General features: G+C 36.5%; 1 protein-coding gene across 1 annotated transcript in view; it reads right to left on the reverse strand.

The window, feature by feature from the left end:
- LOC129280166 (uncharacterized) overlaps positions 1 to 12,686 on the reverse strand; it is a 95,947-nt gene that overhangs the window by 8,305 nt on the left and 74,956 nt on the right. Inside the window, exons 65-74 of the mRNA XM_064112056.1 lie at positions 11,574 to 11,732; positions 10,736 to 10,880; positions 7,186 to 7,476; positions 6,315 to 6,467; positions 5,279 to 5,446; positions 4,175 to 4,254; positions 2,873 to 3,068; positions 2,097 to 2,219; positions 1,164 to 1,361; positions 257 to 478 (exon numbers count right to left, since the gene is read on the reverse strand). Of these exons, the coding sequence (XP_063968126.1) occupies positions 257 to 478; positions 1,164 to 1,361; positions 2,097 to 2,219; positions 2,873 to 3,068; positions 4,175 to 4,254; positions 5,279 to 5,446; positions 6,315 to 6,467; positions 7,186 to 7,476; positions 10,736 to 10,880; positions 11,574 to 11,732 (1,735 nt within the window). The remainder of the gene's footprint in view (positions 1 to 256; positions 479 to 1,163; positions 1,362 to 2,096; positions 2,220 to 2,872; positions 3,069 to 4,174; positions 4,255 to 5,278; positions 5,447 to 6,314; positions 6,468 to 7,185; positions 7,477 to 10,735; positions 10,881 to 11,573; positions 11,733 to 12,686) is intronic.

Consider the following 12,686-nt stretch of genomic DNA (forward strand, 5'->3'; position numbering starts at 1 on the left):
ACAAAACAGTTAAATCATACTGACTGTGCAGTTCAAAGATATTATCCTGAGTGATGTACATGTGACAGAACAGAATACAAATTTTATGTCAATTTTTGATATAAAATAGGTGCTATAACTACCTAAATTCATTTTTTATGCCCTTGCACATTTACTATTTTGTGCAACTTCGATTTCAATGGCTTCAAGTGCAAAGTATGTCTTGCTCACTGATAATTATCCACATCATTCAACAATCAAACTAAAGATATCTTACATGCAGAGTTGGCATCATCGCAAGTGTAGACCGTGACAACGTTGATGTCGTAGTTTGCCTGGAGGTCAACGACCCACCAGGGTTCATACTCATCAGCGGACTGCGTGCACCATCCCTCCGAACAATCAACTTCAAGGATGTAGTCTGTGGTGGCGTTGACGACCTCAGAAGATGACGAGTGACTGCTCATGTTGGCCGACTTCCCTCGGGCAAAATCACTCCCTGTGAGGAATTGAAAAAAAAAGGTCACCATCATCATTATTGCATGTACCACCACCGTTACTGTCATTATCAGCATCATAATCATCACCACCGTCATCATCAGAATCATAATCATCACCACTGTCATCATCAGAATCATCACCATCATCATCATCACCAACATCAATGCCATTATTATCAACACCATTACTATCGTCATCATCACAACCAGTCATCATCATCAGCAGCAGCATCATCATCAGCATCATCCTCCTCCTCATCATTATCAAAATCACCACAATCACTGCCATCACTATTAACACAATCACTGTCATCATTATCAACAACATCATCATCATCATGAAAAAAATAACACTTGGTCGTCATCACCACTGACATGTATATCATCTTCATCAACATCACCATTATCTTAACCATCATCATCATCATCATCATTATATCCACCAACATGGTGATCATCATCACTATCACCACAAATATCATCATCATTATCATTATCATCATCATCATCATCATCGTCCTCATCATCAGTATCACTCTCGCCAATCACCATCAACATCATTATCAACATCATCACCATCACCATCCCCACCACCACCATATAAAATTCCACATTGTCCTTATCACCATCTATACCATCATCATCATCACTACCAACATCGTCTCCATCATCACCATTACTCACTATATCTCTCACAGCTGAACCTGATATCCAGGTACTTGGGCTGCTCCGGGCAGGGGTCCGAGAGCACGGTGGCAAACTCCACGTTGAGGCGACAGGTCTGCTTGTTATCACAGTTCTTCTGGACCATCTTCAGGACCAGTTCCTGGTCCAGTTCACAGTCAAGGGAATAAGTGTAGTTGTTCCCGGCCGAGCACAGACCTGGTACAAAAGTAGAGCAGATAGAGGATAATACAGTTATAATTTCAAAAGCTTGATCTTAAAACAACCTTAAAATTAACATACTATTGACCAATACTTAATGTATACCTCAGTCACATTTGTATGATCATTTTTACTTTTGCATCATTAAATACATTTATGTTATGCTATTTATATGTACATGTACAAGTATGATCGCAAAATTGTCCCCGACAAAGTTCATAGAAAAAAAGAAAATGAAAAACAATGAAATAAATAAGAATAACAAATAAAATACATAGAAAATTAATTTTGAAAATATTTTGGTAGATATTTGTTAAAAATCTAAAAATTGATATTTTCACCCCAAATTAGCAGTTGCTTTCTCACTTATTCTGACTTTTTGACATCAACAATGTAATTTCCTTCGGCAAGAAATTTATCCACATTGTGCCGCACTCGACCCAGGTGAGGTGAATGGGTACCCGGTAGGAAGAAATTCCTCGAATGCTCGAGCGCCCGATCAAGGTAGCCGTGCTAAAGCCGGGGTAATAATAATAGCAGGGCCCGCTGGGAGAACAGTTTTCGGAACTGAAGTGGCTACCCTGGGTAAATATGCCAATATTATTATTATATTATTATATTATTTTAACAATGCCAGACATCAAGAAATCAAACTCTGTATATAGAGTATATATGAAAGATGACTATTGTTATATTTACTTATTGTAAATCTCGGATTGAATTTATACAAACCTTCTTCTTTTCTGCCATAGAAGGCCTTGTGAATCTTGATGGAGTAGTCAGCCTGGCATGCTATGGCCAGCTCTTCATCATCACACTCTAATGCTTCCTCATGACCCCATATACCAAGCTCTTCTGCAGGGGTGAGGGTAAAGAGATGGAGAGAGAAAGCGAGAAAGAAACACAGAGAGACGGAGAAAGGGAAAGCAAGAATACAAGACAAGGATTAAAGAGATACAGAATGATTGTTGGGGGAGATAAAGGGAGAGAATAAAATGAAAGGGGAAGGTTACAGAAAGGAACAAGTACAGAGAGAGTGAGATAAAAAGAAGGAAACAGGAGAAATAGAAAGCGAAAAATTATTCAAACAGTCAAACAATAAAGTAAAGATTACAAAATTTCTTAACCACTTACACTTGGGTTTATAAGCATAAAAATGGTTTGTATTTTGTCAATTGCGAGGATTTCAGCAGTAAAGATCTAGTGTAAGTGAATAAATCATGAAGCATCATGATAGTTTTGAGGTTTCCATTATAAACTATTGATCACAGCCACTCAGATTCGAGCATTCCAGTAGAGTATAACAGTTGACAGTAAAAAAATAACCAACAAGATCATTGATCATTGAATATTGTTGAATTATCCAAATGAATTGTAGTCCCATAATACATGTACGACCAACTACATGTAATTGCACACTGAGTATATTCTTACAGGCAGAAGAAAGAGAAATATTTTTGAAAACATGAAAAGGTCTCTTCCAATCCTTGATTGAAAATAGCTCTTACCTCCGGGGCAAAGAAACCTGACTTCATAATCCTTACAAGTCCCGCTAGTCTGGTCACTATCATAGCAGAGTAGACCGCCCTCGTTGTTGAGGGAACAAGGACGTTGCAGCACTTGCCCAAGGGCATAGTGAGACTGACCGTCGCTGACCTGGCGACATTCAGCGTCTTGAGGGTCGGCACACAGATTGGAGCTCATCTGAGGGGGGAGGGGGGATAAAAGAGCAAAAAAAGATAAAGTGAGAGAATGTACATATCTACATGTACATAAAAATAAATGTGATATAATTACACTCAAATCTATTTTAAGCCCGGCTCACACTATGTGATTCGTTGCGACGCGATTTTTCAAGAAATCGCATTTTAAAATTTTTGCATTAAATATGAAAGTTCCAAGAAGTAAAATTATTTTATTCAAAGTTTGGCATAATGTAAGGAATACTAAAATCATATTTTCACTTTGCGGTAAACCCTATGGTCGGAGTAAAGTCCGAATCGGCTTCAAGTCGCAGCCGATGATGACGTCATTACGATTGGATTTGAATTTGTTTTTATTCATTCAGTGAGTCTCGAACTGGACTGGATTTCAATTTCAGTAGTCCTACCACTATTCTGAACTCTGATCCGTAAGATTTAATTAGTTGGAATGTCCATATGAAATGTTATCACAACTTCTTTGAAATTCGGATCGCAACGATTCGCTTAGTGTGAGCCATGATTTAATGACCACTTGTCTGTAGTGAAAACCTGCCATTAGTCGCCACCAAATTGTTTCCATTTGAAAGATGAGTGTAAAATAACCTGTCTATAAAGGCCATTTGTCTACAGTGGTCACTTGTTCCGTTTTCCTTCGGCAGCTTGCTGGGATCTGCATAGGACATATCTACATACATTAACTTCACCATGTAAGCATGAAGAAGGTACAGAGCAAACCATAGGAAAATATTGATATATAAAACAAAGGTTTGATATTCATGGCTTCCTATCATTTTTGCACAGGCTTAATGTAGAAATGGGGGGGGGGGGAGAGACCGGGTGCTTTACAAAATGCTGAGTGTGACTCACAGTAAGAATATTTAATGTGCAATCTTCTTGATTAATACAATACATAATAGCTCATGTCCACTGAACATGATCCGACCAAAGCAGTGATGCGTCTTATACCGCACACTACTAGAAAGTTAGGTGCAAGGTTTATAGGCATAAATCTTTGTGAAACACCCCCTAGAATTCAGAATACGATGCACCATTTTGGAATTGGACCAACTGGCAATAGACCAAATGGGAATAAAATGACTGCGTTACCTTGTATATGCTGTAATGTGATTCGTCTTCAATGCCATCAGCAGGTGTATCCGTGTTGTACCACTCAGTCCAGTCATAACCTACAAAGAGATACAGATGGAGAATGAGAAGGTAGTGTTGCAATAAAATATTTGCAAATTTCTGTTGAAAGTTAACAATTGATAGAATGATTGTAACTTAAGTGAACTGCTCAGGGTCCCGTGACACAGAGGGTAATGATAAATCGTATGCTTGATTTTTATGATTAATTGTACACTGTAGTAGTGTACAATAAATTGTAAAAAATGTTCTACGATCATTGCTGAGCCATTACGTCAAACCCCCGTTTGGAGAAAGACCGCAGTTCAGATTGCAAACTGCGGTGTTATACCCCATTTTCCATTTGGATCTCCAAAAATCATTTCCAAGCCCTTATCAACCGCGCTTGGCCAGGTAATCCAGGGGTAATCCCCGCTGTCTCAATTTCACCTCCACAGGCCAGTATATGAGCATTGAGCAAAGGACGAAAAGATAAACAACAGCTGTGGCCTGTGCTATTACGTAAGACTTCTCTGCCTGTAGTAGGACCTTCAGAATGAAATTATTGTATTCGATATTTAATCACGTTTTCAAAGGCATATTGTATTCAGTAATTTTCAATTTCGAACTAAGAAAATCGACCTTGAAATAAGGAAAGTAAGCGAATAAAAATGACGGCATGCTTTGCAGGGTCCGCACTCAGCGCTGCGCATGCATCCCATCGTGTGTGGCCCCCTGCTGTGACTGTATATGCCGGGCTGTGACTGTGTTATCTTTGGACCGACGTCAAGAAACAGGTGTTTTGATACTTAAATTGCTTGCTTGGGGCAGTTAGGGTTTGTCGTACTTGGAAAAGAGAATTGATGAGAAGGGAAACTGGGGTATAGTGTTCTCAAATGGAAGTTTTTTGTCATGTTTGTGTCACAAGCCCCTCGACTTTCTGTATTAATCAGCACACTGTCAAGCCATTGGGGTTTCACGACATGGTGTACTGTAACCCTCTTCCGCAATAGTCCATACCACTATAAAAACCTTCAAAGATCACAACACAAACACAGGTAGATAGAATAGACAAACCATACTTACCTATACAATCATACGTCATGTTGATATATTTGGTAAACCCGTCGCACAGGGTGTAATTATCTCCAACTGCCCCGAACATAGCCTCACTGGTATGTAGGACGCAGTGTTCCTTCTTGTCGCATTGCCGCTGCATGCGATAGAGGACAGTGTCCGGATCATATTCGCAATCTGATTGGACAAAGAAAAGGATGATATCATGACTATTCTAAATTTTATCCTTTTTTTACAAACTTCAACATCAACATGTAGAGAAATTGAATATGTATTGCTACATTGTAATTACAAACATGTTTTGCCACTATTTTCCATATTTTTAAAATTCATAATGTTTTTTTTCTCATGATACCAAGCTATATCTTTTTTCCGTCATTGGATAATCAACTCTCTTTAATTATGAGTTAAGATCTGATTCTAGATTAATCACATAATATTCCTAACAATCATTAATCTTTATCATGTGAATGCTGACAAATCCAACCTAAGTAAGAGAAAAGTTTGCTTTACAGCATGTGCTCTAAATGGCTTTTAAAAAAATCATCATACTGATACCTGCATGTTTCCACCTTATCTCTAATATCTCTTTGAAGTTCTTCTACACAGATTGAAAAACTTTACACACTATACTTTTATCTTTAATTAGTTACAGTAAAGACTCAGAGAGTACAATGTGCATGTTTATCATTGAAATTAAAAAAAACCTATAAGAGAAACATTGGAAAAACAAAAACCTACAAAGAGCTTGAAAAGGGATTATTTCAGTTATAAATAAATAATAAATAAATAATTTGGATTTGTATAGCGCACGTATCCACCTTGCTAGATGCTCAAGGCGCTCCTATTACCCTGGCTAAGCTAGTCTACCGATTCTGGTGCGCACAGCTTTTTGAGGAATTACTTCCTGCCGGTACCCATTTACCTCACCTGGGTCGAGTGCAGCACAGTGTGGATAAATTTCTTGCTGAAGAAAAACATGCCACGTTATGTTTGTCCTGAATGGTTTTACTGTGGAATCGTGAAGAAAATGTGTTATACTGACCTGTAGGATAGTAATCATCGTATATGATACACTTTTCATTGTGCATCCTGCCATAGAAAGCTCCTGTTATCTGAATGTATTCACCCACAGGGCATTGTAGCTTGAGATCTTCGTCGTCGCATATTATCTTCCCTCCCTCGTAGAGTGGAGGGCCTGCGAAGTGTAAAAAAAGTAACAGTTTACCGATATTATTCTTTTAAATACACACCCACTAATACATTAACGAATCTATTCATTCCTTCATCAATTTAGTGTGGATATATTCATTATTCCATATGCTCACTTATTCATTTGATCATTCCTTTATCTAAACATCCGTTGCTTTCTTGGTAAATGCACATTTCTTCCCTCATTCATTCACTCTTTTTTTATAAATTTTAAACATCACACACTCTTTACTCACTGATTTGTTTATTTCATTTAATCATCATCAAATTTCATATAATTTCATTTCATTATTTACTTCAGTAATTTCACTAATTTCCTGCAATTTTACTAAATTCATGCAATAACTAATCAAATCATTCATTCACTCACTTGATAAATATATTATCTTATCTTGTTAACTAAATTCAGACGTATTTACAATTTCTATTATTCTTCTTTATGATTTTTAATAAATCCATTTAGCTTTATTTATTCAGTGTTGAAAAAAAAGTAAATGAGGTCCAACAAACTGGTTTTTTTCATTCACATTTCGATGAGATCTGATTGCCGAGCATAATTTATGTAGTACAACTTTATTCTACCTAACAAATTATACTAATTTTACGTTTGTTATTGTAATCATTCTACGTTGTACATGTACTTATCATATATACTGTACCTTAGTAATTGTACATATATCTATAATACATGTACAGGTACATACCTTTGTAACTGTAGAACGACGATCGATCACTGCCGTGCTGATTCCTTGCAACACATGTATAATAACCGCGATCATCCCACAGTGGGTGAAACCGAATCTCCGAGATGACGTGGTGATCGTCAAGAGCATATGTAACGATTGTCGCATTCTCGTTCCCTACGTAGTGATCACCGTCCCGAATCCATGTGATGTTCGGGAGAGGCATGCCAAAAGCTAGGCATTGGATGGTGCCGTTGTACTCATAGTGGAGCTTGGTGGAATTGATGACTTCGAGCACTTCTGGTTTCTCGTCTGTCAAGATGAAAACAAAATGGCAATTCACAGTGAGCAAAGTTGGGCAAAATGCACAAACTTTGAGCTTATCATTAGATCTGCAAAACGGCTAAAGAACAGCTATAAAAAGGGAGAGAAAAAAGCTACATAAACGACTACAGCACTACAACGTGCTCGTTGTGATTGTGTAATTTTCATTCTACTTGATATCTGGCAATTCATTTTAAAATGTTTCTCCACAAATGTCAATTCTGATTGGATGTTAAAACAATCACATGTTACAAGAATTGATGTGAGCGGTAAATTTGTCTACTGCCAACTCGTCCACTCACCACATGATCTACCTTCATTTAGTCTAATGCCATTCTGTCCATCAACATTTCATCTAACAACCATTTGGACCAATCATCACTTCGTCTAATCATTAGTTCGTCTATGACTATTTCGTCTCATGTATAGTTGGCCTAATATTTGTTTTATTATCATTCATTTTGCCCAATTAACACTTGGTCCAATTGGACCAAATGGTACATATGGACTAAATGGCTTTTGGACCAACTGGTTATTAGATGAAATGGCAATTAGACCATGTGGACATTGGGCCAATTGATGGTAGACCAAATGATAGACCAGTTGGCAATTGAACGAATTGGCATTGGACTAAATAAAAATAAACTGATTTGAGCTACTGATCAAGTTACTGATAGAGAATATTAATCTTGTTTTTCATATGTGATATAAATTTACATGTACTACTTCATTTACACGCATTTAAAAGTGATATTTGGTAATAACATTTCAATTTGAATCAATTCAATGCAGATAATAAGAATTGATAATATTGTGTCCTATAAATTTCTTGAATATTATTTGTTGAGTTTCAAAAATAATATCTACATTGTCAGTATTTTGGAAAAAAACAATGAAAACAAAATAATCACCAATAAAATTAGTGGTAAACAATAAATCATGTCTCAACTTTTCTTGTGAGTTATTAAGGTTAACATTTATTTTCCTAAGATCACTGGAATCCATCTAAATATTTAGTTAAAATTTGTCATATATTTCACACAAACATATACATGAAAAATTGAAAAACTTAAAGAGTATGGATTTATGTCTTCATACAGTGGTTCAGAAAGGTTAAATGTAATGTCACTACAATTATGGACCATATATCACAACTAATAATTGGGTTATCCACATAATCATCAGCTCATGAAACCACTGCATCTCAGCAATTTTTGTAATAAGTTACTGTTACAAGCTACCAATCATCTATCTCTCTCATTCAATCACTGCACTACCCTGATGCATATCAGAGTTACAAATATCGTTGAATCTCATTGGCTACTTGCATATCATCAGACACATGATGTAATAATGCTTGATATAAGCTGCTGTTATACATGTAAGCTACTGATGGGCTGTCTCTCTAGTCCAATCATGGAATAAAGCAATTACTGACATGTACGCCTATGGCGCGCCGTTTGACCAATAATTCAGATAAACAGTGTTTATCGCCGAAAAACACTGTTTATCGGCGATAAACAATGTTTATCAAGCGATAAACACTGTTTATCGAGAGAAACTATGTTTATCGACTAAAAAACACAGTTTCTCTCGATAAACAGTGTTTATCGCTTGATAAACATTGTTTATCGCCGAAAAACAGTGTTTATCGGCGATAAACAGTGTTTATCGAGAGAAACTATGTTTTTCGACTGATAAACACAGTTTCTCTCGATAAACAGTGTTTATCGGCGATAAACAGTGTTTTTCGGCGATAAACACTGTTTATCGAGAGAAACTGTGTTTTTCAGTCGATAAACATAGTTTCTCTCGATAAACAGTGTTTATCGCTTGATAAACAGTGTTTATCGCTCGATAAACAGTGTTTTTCGGCGATAAACACTGTTTATCGGCGATAAACAGTGTTTATCTGAATTACTGGTCAAACGGCGCGCCATATACGCCTTGTAAATTGCATTCCTACTTGTTTACAAATTAACTTCTTGATTTCATGTAGATTTCTCCATGCCACCATTCCCAGTGTGTACATTTCAGTAGTCATGTACTTTCTCATGTAAAATTCACTCAAGTATTTCCTGTGTAATTTACAACCATGTGAACATTGCATGAAGTTGACCCACATCTCTAGAAATTGGGCTGAAAGCCAGTGTGAAGGTCAATGACGCAAACCAATCTTATACTAACAGAAATTATAAGAAAGTAAATTTTAGGTCAAATTAATGACAAGTTTTATAATTTAAGAAGTAATTGCAAATTTGTGAATGCAAGCCTGCATTGTGAAAAGTGGACCATAAATTAGACAAAATTGGGGTACACAAAATGGTTGGTATTCTGATAATTAATCCTACATTTACCCTAGTCTTAGTTAGAATTTTGAAACACACTCTATGAAATGCTGGGCATCATATTTCTTCTATATTTGTGGCAATAATGAATGAATCGATTAATTGATTAAAATTCGATTCATTTTCGTATTTTCCTATTCTTCCCATTTCACAACAATGTTCATTTTTAACAACTTTTTGCAACAGGGTAAAAATAGTTTTTAATTGGTGAATGAGCTGACAACTGGCACTCCATAAAAAAGTGGTCTATTTTTCCCAGGTTTCAGTTAACCATGGCTATCAGAAAATAGCCGACATTTGATGGAATTCTGAGCCTTTTTTGCTCATTTCTCAGCAATTACGCATTTTCTTCCAGAGCTATTTGGTACATATTTTTTATTTATACGTACAAAAACTTTGGTGGTAATTTCATTGGATTCAGTTCGAACTCATTTTGAGATCATTACCACAACTGGTATTTATCTTTATAATATTGACCGGAATCTGAATAACTCTCCCCTTTTGGACACTGAAAATATACTCCAAAACATCTCTTTTTGCTCATTCTAATCATATGACAAACAATTCATCAATGATATAATGTTGTGAAATCTCTGTACTTGTCCTCTCATAAAGAGAACACCTCACCTTGTGATAGACTCTATAAAAGTGAGAATATAAGTGAAATAAGTACTAAAGTAATGAGGGAGTTGTACGTGTGTGACATCACAGATCTTGGTCGCATTGCCAATTGGAGGAACTACATGGCATTAGTGATCTCAATATTCAAATGCTCATAACTTTCTTATTATTCATTCAATCTTCCTCAAACTTTCAACATATGTTTCTTTGATTTTTCTCTTTGATATGGATTCAGCTGGTTTCAAGGGTTTCATTCTCCTTTAATTGATTAAACTTACCCTCTAAGAAGCAACCATACACCTCCAGACGCAGGGAGATTTCATTGGTCCAATTAAGAGGCAGGACACGGATGTAACGGGCATACATGAAATGCGTCAGGTATTGATATACTACAGTACTGCTATCGTTGTTACCAACAAAGATCTGTGGAAGAGAAATACAGACAGAGCATTACATGTAGATCTTTTGGTTCGGGAAAAAAATCCCATTGTCTACTTTCCTTTGGGTCTCGTCACACATGTCTTATTCTACAACGGGAAAATGCCGAATGGTCTATAACCAGTTCGTCTAGAAACAAGTTGGTCAAATAGCCACTTAGTCAATTTACTATTTTGTCAGAACTAATAGGCTATACCCATTTTTTTTTACATCCACTTGGTCTAGCTTTACTTGGTCTATATGATTAATAAGGGAACTGCTCATGAGCCCAACTTTTCACTTGAAAAAGTGCATAATAATAGACAAAGTGATATCACTAACGTTTCATCAACAGTTTTGTCCGACAAGTTGTCAGGTCTTACAACTTTCCTGGATTATGATTGGCTGAGAGGCGCTGTTACCATAGTAACTGTCGGATAAAACAGTACTTGCGGGATAAAATGTCTGACAAGTCCTTTCATGAAATGCTCCCCAGATCAATTCATAACAACAAAGGTGGTCTTGACAATGAAGGGTTTGTATGGTGGTATGAACAACCGCGATAGTGGTTTATGGTACACCATGTGGAAAGTCATTGAAAGGACCAAGAAAAAGTGGATAGAGGTAGAATAGAAATGGAGAAGTGAAAAAGAGGAGATTTTAAAGTAAAGTATCTTTAAGCAATGAGTGTGGTCTTACCCTCCTCTCTCCTTCTTCCTCGTACTCGTTCCACAACCCGTCATCGATCAGGGTATCGTTGACGGTGTAGTCAAGAGCATAACGGGAGACCCAGTAGTCGTAACGAGGATGCCCTTGTGTGGCAAACTTCCTGACCCTCATCACGCGCTCAAAATCAACCTAAGGTTAGAAAAGAAAAATCATTCAAAATCAACCTAAGGTTAGAAAAGAAAAATCATTCAAAATCAACCTAAGGATAGAAAAGAAAAATCATTCAAAATCAATCTAAGGTAAGGAAAGAATAAAAAAATAATAATCAAAAGTGAGAATAGGGACAATGGAGAGTCTTCGCAATTAAATATAATCATAACTACAGACAAACTAGTGTTCAAATTCAGCAAAGGACTGACTCATTAATTCATTACCATGGAAATTGCCATTAGAATACAAATAAAACACATTATTGAGAGCATTTGAAAGAATTACATGCACAATGTAACCTTGGAACAGTTCTAATACACCTCACCTGAGAAAAAGCAAGGGATGTTTGAATTGTTTCAAGGTTATCAGATGTGTGTAAATTATTCCAATTTCCAAGCAAGTTATATGTATCCTTTATATCTGTAAAGTGGTTAGGCACATTGTTCCGATGTATAAGTACTATACACAAGCTGATTATTAGTATTTATTATTTATTTTATAAGAATAGTGATGTGTATCTTTGATATTTGATAAAAACATCCTAATATCAAAGTCATGACCAGATAATAGAACGGTAAATGGCCAATTCGGCTTCTGCCAACTTGTCCACTTACCAAATAGTCTACGTTCATTTAGTCTAATGCCATTCCATCCATCAAACATTTCATCTAACAACCATTTGGTCCAATCACCATTTCGTCTATGACCATTTCATCTCATAACCAGTTGGTCTAATATCCATTTCATTTTCATTCATTTTGCACAATTAACATTTAGTCCAACTGGACCAAATGGTACACGGACTAAATGGCTATTGGACCAACTGGTTATAAGACGAAATGGTGATTGGACAAAATGGCAATTAGACCATGTGGATAGTGGACGAACTGATGGTAGACCAGATAATAGTAGACGAGCTGGCAATTGGACAAA

Source organism: Lytechinus pictus, chromosome 17, assembly GCF_037042905.1.
Source record: "Lytechinus pictus isolate F3 Inbred chromosome 17, Lp3.0, whole genome shotgun sequence".
Lineage (NCBI taxonomy): Eukaryota > Metazoa > Echinodermata > Echinoidea > Temnopleuroida > Toxopneustidae > Lytechinus > Lytechinus pictus.